At 35.9% G+C, this 19,637-nt stretch overlaps 1 protein-coding gene across 1 annotated transcript in view; it reads right to left on the bottom strand.

The window, feature by feature from the left end:
* plch2a (phospholipase C, eta 2a) overlaps window positions 1-16,223 on the bottom strand; it is a 162,224-nt gene extending 146,001 nt beyond the window's left edge. The window contains exons 1-2 of the mRNA XM_077224548.1: window positions 15,981-16,223; window positions 6,199-6,685 (exon numbers count right to left, since the gene is read on the bottom strand). Coding sequence (XP_077080663.1) covers window positions 6,199-6,370 — 172 coding nt within the window. The 5' untranslated portion in view covers window positions 6,371-6,685; window positions 15,981-16,223. The remainder of the gene's footprint in view (window positions 1-6,198; window positions 6,686-15,980) is intronic.
* Between the last annotated feature and the right edge of the window lie 3,414 nt (window positions 16,224-19,637).

Genomic DNA, 19,637 nt, shown 5'->3' with positions numbered 1-19,637 from the left:
AAAATATCCATATCTTATAGCAGTACATTTCTGCCTTAATGTGCCTTTTAGTGCAGCCCATAAACACATAAAGCACGGCTATTTATGGGAGGAAAATGGCTGTGGATTTACAATGATGGCCTTTCGCATCATCCTGATTAGCCATGATGGCTTCCTTAAGAGAGCCATTGAAGCCTGTTTATTTTCTTGCTCAGCACAACTATAAGTGCATGAGTGGTGATAACTTACACAGCATGTGCGCTCACTGATAAGCAACTGAACAATTATTCCATTCCTGAAGCTCTTCAAAGTAGCACACAACTAAACACGCATAGACACAACCACATCAGCACACACAGGGATCTTTACTGTGGGAACTCATTGTAAATCACATTTAGCTTTCTACATTTTTGTATTACATGGAACCTAACAGCTTTGTCAGATGTTGTGTCCAATTCTACCCCCCATTCAAATCTAACTCTGATTACAAAGAAAATTCATTGGCTGACAGAACATGGGTAATTTTTTCTGTATCTGACTAGAAACCTTACAATATTGATTAAGAGAGTTCAAAAACTTTTAAAATCCCCTAACACTGCCAAAGATTTAGCCCAATTATTAAATATTGTATACTGTCTTCTTTTAGTAAGAGGAAAGCAGTTCAAAATCTTCTAGCAGAGTCCAGCAAATCTGCAGACGTGATACAAACAAACCCAATTTAATGACGAGCATGGTGGGTTTAGAGAAAAAAGCCAGTGAAGGGGATCCAGCAACAGATAAATGAGAAGATCTTTGCCACAGATGTGAAAAACTATAAACTGTGAAATTGGTGTTTTTTATTGTTGTTGTAAAATTCAATTTATGTGCCCTGCACCTTATCCTAAAATAAATTCTATAACCAAAGTTGAACAGTCAGAAGAGCTGCATCTGTATGAGATACATAGTTTATGCAAGTACATAATATATATATATATACAGCGAACAGTGCGCATCTGAAGTGTCTCAGCCAAAGGAAATAATCAGTTATTACATTTTTTTTATCGGGCCGATAACGATATAACATGAAAAATTAACATATATCGGCCGATACCAATATGTTGGGCGTCTGGCCGATATATCGTGCATCCCTATAAAGTAAATTAAAATACATAACAGCTATTTTAAATTGTAATAATATTTCACTATAGTACTATTTTGATCAAATAAATGCAGCCTTGGAACATAAGAGACTTCTTTCAAAAAAGATAAAACAGTCTTACCAACCTTAACTTTTGAGCAGAGCTGTACAAAATAAAAGGTCAAGGACAAGTTCTCTTTGTACATTAATATTAATAAGTGTTGTTCTGGAAAGCAGTGCTTTATTTTAATAATACTGCGGGGAGGGGAGGTGTTTTTGCCTTGTTGACTAGATTGAGGGCACGTGAGTCTGGGAAAATCAGTGGCCTACTTTAGCTTTTTGATTATTCAGGCTGTGCGCGACATAAATAACCATCAAAGCCTTTTTCTGATTTTTTTGATTATGGAGGCAAGCAAAACTGTTCCCTGAGTAATCAAGCCCATCAATATGAAGATGGTCCGCTGTAAAAAAAAAAATAATTAAAAAAATAAAATAAGCAGGCAAAATCACAGAGAGGGAAAGAAATAACTAGGTGTACCTGATTATACTGAACCACGAGGGAGATGTGTAAACCCTTTCACATGCTTTTTTTCTTGATGAAGGATGACAAATGGGGGATAGCATCAAATTATTTAAAAAGGACAACCAGAAACACATCCAAACTTGGCCCCCCATCCCACAAAAAAATTACTCAAAAGCAGTTCATTATATTCAGCTGTGAATAGTAAATGGCTCGGATACTAATATGCTCTGAAGTTAAAGAATTATTGCTTAACAATGACTATCAGAGTGGATTGGCAATGGAACACCCAGGGATATGCTATTCAGTATCTACACAGCGCCGCTGAAATAAAACCGATTTACACGGGAAGTCATGTATGTGAGTGTGGCTTAAAGGCACAGAGCAGCTATAAGTGCCAATCATACAGTATGTGAGAGATTCATTAACAAGTGATTCATTATGTTGCTGATCTCTATAGACACAGGTACTATGAGTTTTAGAGATTTTGATAGGAATTTGTTACTAGCATTAATTTGTTACTTGTTAATGTTACTAATTTGCTACTTGTTACTACCATAATTAAATATGACTAGTAATTCAATATACAGTGTATTGTCATGGGAAGCTTCTGCAGCAAAACACTGCAGTTTTTCTGTAGTTTATTGCGCAAATGTCTCACGATCTTAAAAAAGTGCAAAACCGCACGTATTATGCGACACTAAACATGACTTTGTTACATTGCACGTTGAATTCAGCAAGCCACGTTAAGTTCATGTAATATCGGAAAAAAATAAACAGTTATATTACATCTTTTACATTCAAATAAAGGGTCAAGAAAACACACCCAGTTCATTCATTATGCTGGGAAGGAAGATCAAGATGAAAGATGGGAAACAGTATCTCAAGCACTGCTCTGTTCATATGCTTCGCAATTTGGCAAAAGCAGAAGGTCATATTCTATATGCATACACAAATTTCACATAATATGCACAATGTATTAAAGTACGTAGTGAATACTGCAGAAATAGTAATAGTACGATAGTGGGCCATTCTGAACATAACATTAAGACCACAAAATTACATTTCTGATCTCCTTTCATCCCACCATAACGCTTTTAGAAAACTTAGGTCAACCAGCAATCTACAGCTGACTGTTCCAAGGACACGTTTAACATTGAAAGGTGATCGTGCCTTTTTTTCAGTGGCCGCTCCACAGCTTTGGAACAATCTGCCATTTTACATAAAGAATGCACCAACATATATTGATTTTAAATTAGTGCTTAAATCCCACTTATTTACTGTTGCCTATGGTCATGAGTGGGCTTAGTGGTATAAATTGTAGTGTATTGTTTATTTGTGTGTTTTATGTTTACTCATTAGGATACCTGTCTGCACTTTGTACAGCACTTTGGCCAACAGTTGTTGTTTTTAAATGTGCTCTATAAATAAATATGACTGACTGACTGACTGACTAAATCTGCCCTCTATTGGATAATAAGAGAAGGCATCTGCTCAAAATAAAAATCTTTAGATTTGAATGATAACACCTCATGAAGAGGAACCAAAAACACAGTTTTTCCAACTTCTAAAATCTGCGAAAAGAGCCTTTACATTCAATATTGTGTAAATATGTTGTGTTTAATGATGTGTGACGTACAATGTGCATCAAAATACTGTTTCTGTCCTAGCTGGAAATTAAATGTGTCCTAACAGAAAGTGTCACAGAGCCCAGTGAGTAACCAGTGTGTGAGTGTGTGACGGGCCGCAGGGAGTCTGTAACAGCTGTCAGGAGATGATGATGATGATAAATGAGCCTATGGTTCTGTGTGCTTTTGTAGTTGTCGTTTCGACGGGCCTCTGACAGTGGCCTGTCGGGACAAGTTGCCGGTGGAATAGGAAAGTGGAAAGTTTGACATTAGGTTTGGAAGTGAACTAAAGAGTCCGCCCATGCAGAAAACTTAAAAGGTGCTTTTGTACAAAGATAAGGAGCTTCGATAATAGGAAACTTTTGTTACTGACATTATCCTTCACATAGAACATGTCCTGGCAAGTTGAACAAATGATGACAGATGATCTTATGATGTTAAACACTTGGACTAGATGAATCCCAGATTAACTCTTTCCCTGCCGTTGACGTAATTTTCCAACAATTCATGTTTTCGGTTATACGGTAGGGGCGCAATTACACATCTTCTATAAGAGTACAGAATCTCTGGGTCCAAAAACAAGCTAAGGGTACGTTTACACGACAACGATATGCTTAAAATTAGTTTTCCGCATACAGAGGACACCTTTTTCAAAACGATCCCCATTCACACGGATCCATGAAAATGACTAAAAATGCTGTATTCTGCTGCCAGGCAATTAGATGACAATTAAACACTGTAGATTGAACACGTAATACGCATGTGCATGACGTCAGCGGTTTCATAGATTTGCGTTTTTGTTGTTTACAACTTGCACTTTGAAACCCGTTTTCAAAAGTTTGTGTTTTCAGCCACCCAAAACGCTGCTGCCGTGTAAACGAACGGCCAAAACGCATAAAAAGTTTTACGTTTTTAGTTGTAAACGGTGTCATGTAAACAGCCCCTAAGAAGAAGCAGAAACCAGCGATAGTGGATGGTTAATTCAAATTAAAAAGTTCAATTAAATTGGCAACAATAGACAGAATGTTGACTTGGAATCTGAACTGGGATGAAAAGCAGAATTTACTGAATTGCAATCTTCAGGAATTCAAAATTAATTTAATTATTCAAACAAGTTTTGAAAGGAACCTTAAATAATTATATCATTATCAATGCAATTAATAATGCAAGCCTGCTTCACGCTGTTTGCCTCTGGACTGCAGGGTAAGTGAATGTAATAAAGTGTTCCACAATGATAAGAAAATATTAATTTCAATAAAATACAACAATATGACACGTGTCCTTTAGTGTCCTCAAATACATACACATCTAAACGCTTATTTCCATTCCATTCTCAATTGAGTTCTGAATGTGGCACAACACTATTGAACCCAACTTTGAATTCCTTCAAGGAAATGAGCTATGTAGAGTAAGATCTGTGTGAGGGGAATTCTCTAATGCTCACACAGCCGTGAGGGGATCCGTTAAATAATACGTCCAGTTGGAAAAAATGAGAATAAATTCATTTAAAAGAAATAGTAAAGCAGCATGCTATCAAAATCAAATCAAGACAGCTTTTAACTGACCTTTAATTGAAACATGTTGCTATGTAAATGTTATGGAATCCTGTTGATGTTGCAAATTGTTTTTATGTGTTAATCTCCTTCAACAAGTAATTACCATTAATTGCCCTCATTGAGACAGCACAGACATGCAAGCTTAAATAAATCCACGAGAAATGTTCACATAATTAGATTCCCAGCATTTACATGTACATGTCTAATTAGCATCACAAGAGATTTGTCATGGCAATTTAGCACTTAACAAAGAGTATAAACACTTTAACAGAATTAACTCAAATACTGACCTGGATTAAGTGAAACTAAAGGAATGTCATTCAGACAATAGATTACACATCCCTTAATTTGTAAAAGTAAACAAATATGACATTTAGAATAATAAATGGAAGTCTTGAGTGAGACATTCCACTGGTTAAATAACAAAAAGTTATTTTGTAGAGTAATATAATAATTTACAGCACAAACTGTGTATATTATATGTATAATTAATATTTTTAAGATCAAAATGTGAGATATAAAAATAATGTTCTAATGTTTCAGTGTTAGAAAAAGATGTTCACTTTTTAATGCCATTGGGGCTTTACACAAACCACAAAACACAAGTCCTTCATTCGTGAGCAAGAGGCAAGCTGAATGTCGGCGAATTGTCATCAGCACCAGCTGTTTAATATGATGTAGACTTAGTGCTATGCGATTAGACAGTGATTCGAGAGATAACCTCACATACATGAAAGAGTCAGACACAGCCAATAAACGGATCACTGCACTGTAAAACAGCCATTATAAACATACATTTCAGGAGCTTTGCGAACAATAAGTGATTCATTAAGGGGGATCACACATGGTGAGTCAGGAGATGTTGTAGCCTACATCTTTTACCAGCAGCAAACATGACAGTACAACATGTTTTCTTTGAGTCTGGATTAAAAGAAGTTTGGATAGAGCTCTGCGATTCATTTGTTCAGACTTGAAATATTATTGACTTTAGCTACAAATATTATAAAAAGACTAATCTCTCTAACAAATTTCAAAATATGCTTGGAGTTTGGAAGTATTCCTTCATGCAAATATTGATCCTTACAAGAGCACAGCAAATAGCCACTCAGCGAAATTAACCGAATTGTTCACCAAAAAAATAAAAGGTCTGTCGTAACTGATTTAAATGATTAAATTACATGTAAATGATGCAGATATGTCATCTTTGAATCTGAACATGGGGGGTTTGAAGCCTTGTGTTTCGTTATGACAGACATGGTCACTATTAGAAGTTGTTTTATGAAAAATTCTACTCATGTTCCTCCAACAAAATGGCTAAGAATGACCGGGTATTGACTTTCATGTTTTTGGGTGAACTTTTCCTTGAGTCTTTTTTATAACTTTATAAAAAGAACTCACCCACACTGATGTAGTTTCCAGCCAGAAAGAAGTTCCAGTGTAAGAGTGTGCTGCTGCGGGAAGAATCCGTGTCATTAATGAAACCTAAAGATCTCATGGACAAACTGGGAGAATCCGTACTGATGCTCTGACTGCCAGAGAACAGGGAGGTGTTCAGAGATACTGTATCCATATTGCTTAGTTTCTTTAATTCAAAGGGAATCCAAAACCATTAAACAACCCCAGGAACAGTCATGTATGATTTAGGAATCTGTCTGTTGTTTCCCAATGGTGCTCTTCTCCTCCTGGTTTCCAGTGTACAGCAGGAAGTTTAGCAGATGTTCAGGCAGAGTCAGCTGGTGGGACGTCTGGGTTTGGGAGTGATTAGGGTTGGAGGTGTGGTACCACCATCTGAAGGAGCTCCACAGCCAGTAATTGACCTTCAGACAGGACGAGGTCAGTGTACTGATGGCCTGGAACAAAACCACACCTGCAGCGGGGTGCACACCTATTAACAAAGGGCAAATACAAGGCTTTACAAACTACTCAAACATTGTATAAACATGTACTTCTTATACAATGAAAAATGAAATTGGAAAAAAAAATCTCAAATAATTCCAAAAGAAACAAGAAACACATCGAATTCAACATGAAATTTTGAGGTAAAACACCTGAAATAGCATTTTCTTGTAAAACGTAGTCTAATCATTTATATGTTATTTCGAAAAATGTTTTTTTTCGCAGTGCACTTGCTAAGACCGTATCTAATAATATCATAAACAAGGAATGTGATTTTGAATAACATTAACGAATACAACACTATCATCCTAAAAATACCCAACAATTTTTTATTTTTTATTTTATTCAATATGTGGTTTTGTGCTTAATGAAACAAACATGACATGCATTCATGATTTTAACCAATCAATTTTGTGATTAATTACTCTGTTTTGACCAATCGTCTTTGAGATCATTAATAGAGGCTTTCGCACCAGGTATAGTTTTAGGAACTTAGTTCTAGTAACTAGCCACCAGGGGTGCGTTTCCTAAAAGCATTGTTATCCAACAATGGTCGCAAGTTCCGTCATTATCTTCTTAGTTTGACGAGTCGGTGTTTCCCGAAATCATCGTTCCAACGAACATTCGCAAACAGCATCCCAAAGTTGTGTGGTTGGAACGACAGCTCTTGAGCTGTGGTTAGAAGCAGAGTTTCTAAATCGCAAGACATGTGGGCTTAATAAATCCTTATCTTGAGCAAAATAAGCAAGCTGACATTCAGTACAACCTGTGTCTTTAATTTAGAATACATACAAATGTAATTTCCGTCTTTGAGTTTGTCAAGAGATTTAAAGCACCGTTTTTGAAGACTGCGCATGTGCGAACGTGCTAGCCTATGTAAGAATGAGCCTATGATTGAATCTGGAAATAAAGCAAAATAACTGAAAAAAATGGGAAATACTCCTCAGATGCCGTGTCTGTAATTTATATAAAAAAATCTAGCATTAATTCGATCTCAGACAGTTACACGTGTGTGACGTCATTAACCAACATGGTTGAACGACCACTTTGCGACACTATGGTTTCAGGAAACAGTCGTGACTAGACAGTTGATTTCTTCAACGATGCATCGTACTATAGTAGTGAAGAATCGAGTTACATCGTTGTACGGGAAACGCACCCCAGGATGCTTCCCCGAGAACTAATAGTTCCATTAGGAACGTTTTTCTGGTTGCATTCGCACATAAGCTGCGCTTGTTGTTGTGACTTTTATTTTGACGTCGTAGAGGTTGACGTTTCGTAGAAGTTGAGAAGCCCATTTATCACTGTTTTCCATGTTCGCGGAGTTAGTTTGTGGAGTAGATATATAGGCTATGAAACTATGAAAAGGTTCCTCCGGTGCGAAAGCCCCTTAATATGTGAGAGTGAAACAGTCGAGTAGGGATTTTGACAAACTTAAGGGAAACCTTGAGGACAATGGCATCAGTTGTGACTGCTTTTAAACATGCACTTAAGCTTAGAGCCTCAACAGCAATGTACTAGAATTCATTCTCAACCTTAAATATAAAGATTTTGAATGTCTTTGATGGACTGGCCATCCGTTCAGGATGGTCCCCACTTGCGGCCCGAGATGCTGGGATAGATAAAGCAGTTTGAAATATGGGTGGAAGAATATATAAGTGAAAGTGACATGATGTGAAGGCCAAGTATGGTAACCCATACTTGGAATTTGTCCTCTGCATTTAACCAATTCAAGTTAGTGCAAACACATTAGGAGCAGTCGGCAGCAATTTTTGTTAGGTGCCTTGATAGTCATTTCCTACTGGTACTGCCGGATTACCAGTCTGACTATCTAACCACTAGGCCATGACTGCCCCAATGTTATTCTTAATAATATGAGTTTTAAAATACCTTATATAAAGCAGTGTGCATGCTGGTACCATGGTACATTAGATGGTCCTTTAATGTATACCATAATACTGACTAATACCAATGAATTGTGTTTCAGTTTATTCGCCTAATGAACATGATAGTGGGTTTTATCAACAGCTTGTTCGTATGATACTAAGTTTTAGTGACTACTATCTTGCGATAGACGGTGACTTCAATGCTGTGCATAATCTCCTACTTGATGGGTCTCAAATATCTCACTCTGATTTATTCTCTTCAAAGCTGTTTAATGATTTTATAAAACAGGTCAATGTGTGCAATATATGGCGATTAAGGACTGATAGCGCTAAAGACTATACATTCTTTTCAGCTCGCCACAAATCATACTCACGCATTGATTATCTGCTTGTATCACCTGCTTATATTCCATTTATTGACAAAGCTGATATATTACCCCTTCTTCTTTCAGACCATTCCCCGGTAACTTTATGTCTTCTCCCATTTTCTGCTCCCTCTGGACGTAAACGTAACCGAGATTTAACACATCCTTACTCCACGACCAAAAATGTATATTGCAACTGCGTACCTCCTAAGTAGAGTTTATTGATTTAAACAGTGGTTCTTCAAATAATCCACAATCCTTCTGGGAGGTAACAAAATGCTTTATTAGAGGGAAATGCATTTCTTTCTCTTCTTTTCGTCAGAAATCTAGAAATAGCCGCATAAATGAGTTGGAGAGACAAATTCAGGCACTGGAACAGGACCTTAAAAACACCTATTGTCAACGGAAGGAGGGAGAACTATGTGCAATTAAATATGAGCTAAAATGATTACTTTCACACAGAGCTGAATTCATTATGCATCAAACAAGGCAATCTTATTAAATTATAGTAAATTATTAGCACTGCGAATCAAGCAGATGGAATCTAGAGCAAACATACATGCTATAACGAATTAAGACACTTTATTCACCCAACCTGAAGATATAAATCAGACCTTTAAAACCTATTATGAACAACTATACACTTCGAATTCTTCATGTTATCAGCAATGTACATTTTTTCTTCAACATTTTCATCTTCCTAAAATTGACGAACATCATCAGGAGATGACGTTTAATTTTGCAATCGAAAATGGAGCCCTACATAGGGACCAAAACACAGCTCTGATAACCCTTTTACTTAAAAAGGGCAAAGATCCGTCAGAATGTACTAGTTACCGACCTATTAGTTTAATCACCACCGATGCTAAACTTTTCGCCAAAACTCTGGCTGTTAGGCTACGTTTACACATAGCCGGGTATTTAGAGAAACTAATATTTCCCCAGCCTCCGTTTTCAATAATAACATTGTGCACACAACCCGCATAAATACGCCGAGAGCGCCATCATAACTACACCAAACCTATGGGCGGCAGTGTAGGGAGAAGGATAAAGCCATGCAAGCCAGTCAGAATCCTCAGAATCGACAAGAGAGAACCTAAAACCCCGTTTCTCCCAGTTGACACGGCAACACATAACCGGCGTTTTCAGAAATGTCCACTTTGGCCGGAGTTTTTAGAAATAATTATTTTCTGTGATAAAAACTGGGTTTTTTTGTAAATGAGAGGCCAAACCGCAGGGAAATATCTGCGTTTTCCCTTCGTGTAAACGGGGCCTTAGACTGAATAAATGAATAGACAGGATCGTTCACTTCGATCATTCCGGTTTTCTCAAAGGTTGACTGGCGTCTGATAATAATAGGCGACTATTACACATCATTCATAGATCCAATTCTTATCCGGCCTCTTCCACAGTCATTTCACTGGACGCGGAGAAAGCCTTTGATATAATTGAATGGAGCTTTCTCTGGGCGGTCATTGAACATGTAGGGGTCGGACAAGGGTTTATTAAAAGGGTTAAACCCTCTACAATAGCTGCTCAGCTCGTGTTCTTACTGTTTTCCTAATGTCTCTATCCTTTGCTCTTGGTTGGGGTACTCGTCAAGGCTGTTCATTATCGGCGTTGCTTTTTACCTTATCAGTGGAGCCTTTGGTTCAAGCAGTGCGTCAGTCATCAACTATACAACCCATTATCTGTGTAAATACCTCACACAAAATCTCTCTTTATGCGGACGATATTTTGCTCTATGTTTCCAATAATTCTGAATGTTTAAATCTTTTTAGTATATTTGGTACTCTCTCGGGTTACAAAATTAATTGGAATAAATCAGCATTAATGCCCCTTAATGACGCAGTGAGACAGGAATCCAGTAGCTTACCTCCCTTGAAGATTTAGATAGGTGGTCCCCCTTATGTTTAGCCCTTCATGGAAGAATGTATACTATTAAAATGAATATACTTCCAAGGGATAATTTTCTGTTCTCTATGTTACCTCTAGCGCCGCCCGAATATTTTTTCAAAGAACTCAACACGGCTATTTCTGGTTTTATCTGGACCAAGAAAAAAAACAGAATCCAACTTAAGACGATGCAGCATAAGAAACTTGATGGATGTCTTTCATTCCCTGATTTTAAGATATATAATTTAGCCTTCCGAACTAGAGCAATCCAAACCTGGATTAATCCTGATTCTCGGGTTCCATGGTGAGATTTAGAAGTGAATATTACCCATCCGGTTCGTCTAAAATATCGACCCTTTTCAGGTTTTTCTAAATGCTCTAAGAAAAATTATGGACCAATCGTTGAGTACTCCCTTAAAGTATGGAAAAGGGTTGAGAGAAATATGGGAGGCCCTTTCTTCTACACCAAAATAACTCCATTGTGGCACAATACGTGTTTGCGTACTGGTAACAAACCTTTTGTCTTTAGAGCCTGGTCTGATTCCGGTATTCAAACATTGAATGCTATTTTCTGTAAAAAAAGGCATCAAATCGTTTCAGGAATTAAGCTCAGAGTTTTCTTTACCTGGATTTTCTTTTTTCTTATATTTAAGACTGAGGTCAGCCCTGAAGCCTATGGTGTTCCTTGGACCACTAGCATACTACCACATCCATTGTGGGAGTGACTGGACCCTAATACTCTCTCTAGTGGCTTAGTTTCTAAGATCTATAATTCAATTATTTTATTGCAATATACATATATTCTAGCTGTCCACTCCTGGGAAAGAGATGGTTTAGCCAAGCCTGACTGGGATGTGGTATGGGCCAGATGTTTCACTGCTTATGAACCTGGTTCACCAGATGATTCATTATAAATGTATAAATAGGGCTTATCACTCCTAGTGTATTGTATAAGATGAAGGTTAGATCTGATCCATATTGTCATCTATGCAACACATCTACAGTAGGTTCTTATTTGCACATGTTTTGGGAATGCCCAACAGTGGTTGAGATTTGGACATCCTACATTTCCCTCTGTCCCTTTTCCTTCCCCCCACATTCTACATATCCCCTTCTATATATATATATATATATATATATATATATATATATATATATATATATATATATTGTTGTTTATTTTCTTCTCTGTTTATATGTGGACAGTTGTCATGGCATCTGAGCTTTGATATGTTCCTGGTATGGTAAATAAAATAAAATAAAAGTTTTGATCACAAAAAAAACCCCACAGTTTATCTTAGTTCCTTAGTATCTTAGTACCTCATCCAAGTACTACAATTATACCATATCACAGAAACACATACATATAAACATAGGAATGAATGGAAACTTTCATATTACTGTAGGGATGAAAAACAAATAATCAATCATATAATCTTTCATTTTTGCGTGGCTGCCATTGAAGTCTATACCTCAAGAGAGTAACAACAATTGAACACTCCCTTTGTAATCATTGCTGATCTCTTACAGGACCTCTTTCTGAATTCCACTCTCCACTCTGTCAGGAGTAGGAGAGTTGAAGTTTTAATAATAATAATAATTTGTTACATTCATACAGCGCTTTTCTCGGCACTCAAAGCGCAATACATGGAAGGGGGGAACCTCCTCAACCACCACCAATGTGCAGCATCAACCTGGAGCTGTGCTAGAGACATGTCAACTGCCTGATAACCTGAACAATGGCTTGAATGTTCACTTCGAGTGCTTGCTGTGTTTGACGTGACATGTTGATACCTGAGGATGCAGGACTGGACGTGTCAGCAAAGTAACACCTGGCCTCAGGTAACAGATAAGACGATGAGAGGGGTTAAAAAAAAACAATCCCCTCCCTCTAAAACACCCCCGTCTCATCTAAAACAAATCTGTCCGGCTTAAATTCCTCAGTAGACAAAACAATGGATGTCTATTTGAAGACGCTTCACTTGATGCCTGTATATAATATGCAGATATATAAAGATATTCTTAAAGTTTTTTTTTTTTTTTTGAGGGACGTGACAAATTATTGTTTGTGATAATCAACAGCATTTGAAGCATTATAAGATTTACTGCATGTATTTTTTGTAATAAACTGTAAAGCGTGATATCTTTCCATGAAAAACAACCAGCTATAAAACTCTATAATACTTATATTCATGACTACACCTTAAGAGTATAATGCATTATTATTGTGACACATAAACAATTAATTTTAATTGTTATATTATAATGCACTATACTCTTTCACAAGAACATACAACATATTAAACTATGTATTATAGCGCATTATGAATGCATGTCATGCATTACAAATATCTTTAAAATGCACTATATAAATAGACATAAATATTATCTAATAACTTTAGCTAGACAACATATGTTATTCTAGAGCTGCTGTAAAGCCAAAACAATCTCTGTTACTTTAATGTCCTATTATCACAGTAAAGCTGCTTTGAAACAATCTATATGGTTAAAGCGCTATATAAATGAAGGTGACTTGACTAATGTGATATAGTGTGGGTGAATCTCATTCACCTGGGCCAAATTATATGTTGTAAATAATTATTGGCTACGTTGCTTCAAAACGAGTAAGTCAAGACAAGTTGTACTTGTGGTAATGTTTGAGTAAATTTGATTAATTTCTTCAGTAAACCTGGATTGTGGACTCTTTTTTTTCTTACAATATTTTTGAACTGACTTGCTTTGTGATTTGGTGCGCAGATTCTACTTTATTCCAGCCATATGTAAGAAATTATATTTTGTGAACAAATTATTCACCCTCACATTCTGTGTAATGTAACACAATAATAATTTATTTTGAATAAAATAATATAATAATGCTTTTTATTTTTGTTGTACTAACTGTAAGTTATTATTTAGTGTGATAGCATTTGTTGTATGTGTAATTTATGCTAAATCAAATGCTAAAAGATTAAATTAAAGTAAAGTAGAGCATTGCATTAAGAATCTAATGAGAATCACTTCCTGGACAAATTACAGTAATGATAATTTTGGGGGAAATGTGTGCAATTATCACAAAATTCATGTCACAATAAATGCTTCAAATAAAATACTTGATGAAATGTAACCTGTTCATGAGGTTCACTCGTCTATTCAATATTAATGTGGCATCAAAGGTATCTGAAGATTAATGACTGAAATAGGTCAGAGATTGGAATGAATCAGAAGCACTGTTGTTTACAGACTCTCTCATTCACTCCAGGTTCAAAGCAGAGGCAGAGACAATTGAACCTTAGTTTTATAGGAAGTAAGGAAGATCTATTGCCTCACAAAACATCTATTCGGACGCTGGCACCTCTTCAAATCTGCTACTGAAAGAAGCACAAAAGCCATTGTGTGTTCAACCTGAGCCCAACACTGACAGGAAACACAGTGAGTATGCAAATGTTTGTCCTTAATTTCCTTCCCTTTCGAAATTATATAAGAAAAACAAAAAGAGTGTCATTATCAATCAAACGTGCAGATCATTTGCTTTCAGATAAGTGAAGCCATTTTTGTTTAAGCAATAAAGACACATGGTTGATCTTATCATCCCCCGAGAACAAGCCTGCACTCAACACAATGCACTCAATCCTCAACGTAACATGAGATCTGGCCAATCTGGCTGAACCAAACACACACCATCACAGCACAAACAACATTCCAGTATCTGACAGCCAAACGTCTGTATAACTCTTCTGGTTTATAGTTGTTATTCTTTCTTTTCCTGTTGTCCATATGGAAAAATAGCAGATGTGTGTTGACAAGCTAATGGCGTACCAGCTGGCAGGCCGCTGACCGTCGATCGCTCAGAGTTTCTCCCCGCTACACTGAGAGAATGACACAATAGACCTTTTATTTCAGTTTCAACAGACCAGTTCACATTGCAGCTGACAAGACGTCCTACATCGCAGTGTTTGGGTTGAGATTTCCAAAGGAAACAGGGAGCATAACTGTGTCACCCACACTGACAAACAAAATCTACTTTAAATGGAACTAAAGTGACTCAGATGAATCATAATCATTGAACATAAACATCTGAAATGACATAGATAGAAGGGTGTTCCCTGCCTAAATACACTGGTTAGGTTTTAATTTATGGCTGCCTGATTCATGTTTAGCCTGAAGCACAGGCCAAGTGTAACAGACACAGATTAAATCAGGTTTCTCCAATGAGTATGCAGAAAAAAACTGTTTATATAGAGGAATCACAGTGATAATATTACACTAAAAATAGCACATTTTTCCAACAAATTCTCTATAGCGTAAAAAAAAAAATGCATTCTTATTACAGTACAGTGAATTTTTTATATATTTTTTTTGTTTGTAATAAATATACAATAAAAATTATGGTAACACTATTTTACAGGTTCCTTGTGTAATAACAGTAAATTATGCATAATTACATGCAACTAACCCTCAAAAAAATCCTAATCCTACCCTAACACTATAGTAAGTACATGTAGTTGCTTAATATTACTCTGTTTACACTGTAATATTACACTGTAACAATGACACCTTAAAATAAAGAGTAACCAAAATTATAGTATTAATGAGAGTCTGATGAGAATAATCATTGATAATGTTATAAGTTACCAAAAAAAAAAAAACACAAAACATAAACATTTATCATGTGAATGAGAATTTGTCAGAAGAAATGTGCTGAAATGTCATGAAAATGATGATACAATGGAAGAAAATAAAAGTAACAAACTATTTCTTTATAGAAAATATAATTTCACTTTCCTTCTGATTTTGGGGAAAAATGTAACCAGGACATGTGTTTGTGAGTTTAACTCGCACAATGTCAAATCACAATCACAGAAAACACACCAACAGGCCCCTCAAAAGTTTATCGTGTCTTTCTTCCTTTTCATGAGCACCCAGATGAGAAGTGTTGAGTTTCAGAATACAAAACTCTCAGAGAAAAAAAAAAGCCCAAGTGAAACTAAGCAGCAAACTTTCCAATCTTTCATCCACAGTTCTACATCTATGCAGGCATGCGCCAGCAAATCTTTTCTGAGTAAACTCGCCCGAGTAAAATCTCCAACTAAATGAAAGAATAAGTAAACTGTGAAAGTATTGTAAAGTCTCACGTTACCTTTGTGAAAGTGGGTCTTGTAGGAACAGAAGCAGGTAGTTCACAGATGATGTGATAGTGAGTAAAACCCTTCTCCAGGCACTTGTTTAAACGCTCTGATCTTATTTTGTACAAAGAATAAGCCTTTTTTATTGCAGGGCAAAAAGCTTCAGGCACACAGCCCCATACTGCAGGTAAAGGAAGTTGTCATTTGAAAGCTCTTTGTACACAGTGGGTGTTCCCTTATGGAGCAACAGTTTTCCCTGCGTCGAAATCAGACAAGTAAAGGCAGAGGAGTCTCTGCACAGGTGGGCGGGATATGGGGTGGAGTGCAGACATCGACAGTGTATGGGAAATAGACATATTGTCTGCAAGTTTTAAAGGAAGTTTGTTTTATTTTGTTGTTTAAATCATCTTGAATTGAGTTTGAATCATGATGGTCCCCTTTAAAATATTCTGTTGACTATGAGTAACGTTGCGCCTACATGTTAACTAACTCTCAGTAGAGTATTAGTAGACTGTCTGTTTAAAATCTGTTAACACTTTATTTTGATGCTGCCCAACAAACATTCCACTGACTATAAGTAACGTTGCAAGTGCATGTCAACTTATTCTACTAACTTTCACCTTAACAGTCTACTAATACTCTACTAATGCTCTAATGACTGGTAGTTGACGTGTGGTGCAACGTTACTTATAGTCAAAAGAATGTATAAAAAGGGGGAAATTGTAACAGGGTTTATATTTTGCATTTTATTTCAGTCCTTTACGTTTAGGTTTTTGAACTCTCTCTTTATATTTTATGGCATTAGCATACAGCACAAAAGGTGTTGCAACTTTTAAAATCCTGTCATTTTGTGTGTAGAGATGTGTTTCAGATAGTCCAGGTAAATGGGTTAAAGGTAAATCAGTTACTTTCTAAACACGTTAAATGATGTTATGCAACCATGGTAATATGAATTTAATGACTAATCTTGCTCTATGGGATTCTTTAATAGAAGCAACCAAGTGTGCAGAGCTCAACAAAGCAATTGCTTGATATTGTCTTGAAATGTTCACACTAACACATTCAGCGGGTGCTGTCTGCTGTGCATTCATAAATCTGCACAAAAAGGGTTCAAAGTCCTTTGATGTGACTTCCCATTACACCATTTCATATTTTATTGGCCCACTACGTCATGAAAATGTTACCAAATGAGCAATGTGTGATATTTTACTAGACCTTGTAAGAACTTGAGTAGTGGTGAAAAGCAGCATGTCTACTTCTTATGCCACCTTTAAGGCTATTGTCATAGGTTGTACCTGAATCGTGTGTGTGTGTGTGTGTGTGTGTGTGTGTGTGTGTGTGTGTGTGTGTGTGTGTGTGTGTGTGTGTGTGTGTGTGTGTGTGTGTGTGAGTGTGTGTGTGTGTGTGTGTGTGTGTGTGTGTGTGTGTGTGTGTGTGTGTGTGTGTGTGTGTGTGTGTGTGTGTGTGTGTGTGTGTGTGTGTGTGTGTGGATAATTTTCATTACTGATTTCTTTTTGTTAGGGGCTTTCAGTATTTTCTCACCCAGGTTCTCATATTCTCATAATATAAAAAATTGTGTTTCTGCGTATAAGTGTATAATATTTTCCGCAAAGAACATTATGTTGCAGTATTGTCGACCTTGTTCAAATAACTACTACTTTCTGTCTGACAGAAATAAATGTATGTTTGTTTATACTCTATATTATTCAACAATCCCTTGTGTAAAAGAAGTACACTTTAGTACTTTTAAAAATAACACTCATTATGGAAATAATATACTTAAAAGAAAGTGTGAACTGAATGTTTTTGATCACATAATGGTATGTTAATTGCAATTAAATGAAAATGCATCAGTTTTAATTTAAATTAAATGCAATAAGCTGAACTTTAGAGTGCATTTTGAACACTTAAGCAGGACATATTTATATTTAATTTCATAATCGCATCTATCGTCTTTGAAATATGGTTAAAATGTACTGCCAAATGTAATGACAAGCATATATGGTAAACTTAAATATGCTTTAATGTCATTTCTATTGAAACTTGTATCATGTATTTAAATATATTTGTAATTATACATTTGTAATGATAAAGTTACAATTTAAAACATTTAAAATATATTAACTTTAAATATAATATTAAATAACACACTACAGTTAAAATTATAATCAAGTACTTATATGTGCTTTAATAGTCGACACATCAAAATAAGTGTACTTTAAAGCATGTAAGAGTTTATCGAAACAATGTACTTTAAAAGTTAAACATTTGACATTATTACAAAGTTCACTTTTTAAAAGTGCACTTAAGTGTGTTAAAAAAAATCATGGAAGGTCTTGTCTCTATTATGTAAGTCTTTTATTTAATTAATATTATATTATCTGCACGTACAGGATTTTTTATTTTATTTTAAATACTTTTAAGATTTGAAGTATAGGCCTAAGTTCACATTCAATACAATTAAGTATATCAGTTCCCTGCAGTACCTTCATACATCCAGATCCAAGGCCTGGCTAAAAACTAAAGTGAGTTCTCTGCTACTACAACACTTGTTCATCCCCAACAGAAGCCTAGTATCTCTATGCACATGAAATGACAAATTCTCTCTTAATTCCTTGATTCATAGCATCCTACCTCAGACGGCTCCATCCATGATCAGGTCTCCTCAGTTGTCCTCTGCACAACCTCACCTCTGCCTGCAAGAAGTCACACGGGAGTCTCAATGAGAAAGTAAGTCATCCCTTGCTCAAGTGTAAACATTAGGGTGCTCCCTTGACTGCACTGTGAGTAAACAGCCTTCCGCAAGACTGCAATCTGACCTTAATGGGTTTCGTGATCAGCTTAAGGAAAGAGCTGAATAAAGTTGTTTAGCGCATGTGTTAAGAATTTCAATGGTTTGGACTGATCTAAACGCATTAGAGATACAGGTTTTACAACCTTGTAAAAAGAGCTGACTTGTGAACAGCTAAATAGAGAGAGCACATGAAAGTGCACGGATACAGAAAAATGATGCAGATAATATAGAGATCATAAATGGATTTAATTTTGTAAAATATAATTGATGATGACATAGCCTGTGTTAGGAATGTCAAGCTAGTACCATAATACTCTTACTCTGTGTATGCATACTGTGCAGTATGTAGGCTACATTTGCTCAATACATACACGCATACTAAATGTGGCAAAATTTCTAGTTTACAACATAGCACAGGCTACAGTTTTTTTTATTAATGACATAATGCGTGAGATTTGTTTATGCTATGGTAGCTGGGCCATCACTGAAAATAGTAGGCCTATTCCTGTTCAGTCGTGTCAACTGTGTTGAGCTATGGGTCAGATTTATATATATATATATATATATATATATATATATATATATATATATATATATATATATATATATATATATATATATATTGTTTTTTTATAAAGTCATAGCTTCAGACTGATTTATTTTTTATTTTTTATATACCTCAAGTGAGTTCAGATTTTCAGGAAAAGCCTATTCGTTGAAGGAGATTTAGCTGATATTTATATTGATTATTTTATGGAGGATGTATGAATACATATTGTTACTATGATAATACATTAAAAACCTAGTCAAATAATGTATTATTGCAAATAAAAAATCATAGTGGATACATAAAAAACAGACTCACGAATTCTTCAAC

Source organism: Siphateles boraxobius, unplaced genomic scaffold (genome assembly GCF_051911475.1).
Source record: "Siphateles boraxobius isolate OS27281-9 unplaced genomic scaffold, OSU_SipBor_1 9, whole genome shotgun sequence".
Lineage (NCBI taxonomy): Eukaryota > Metazoa > Chordata > Actinopteri > Cypriniformes > Leuciscidae > Siphateles > Siphateles boraxobius.
This window is presented reverse-complemented; position numbering and strand designations above follow the sequence as displayed.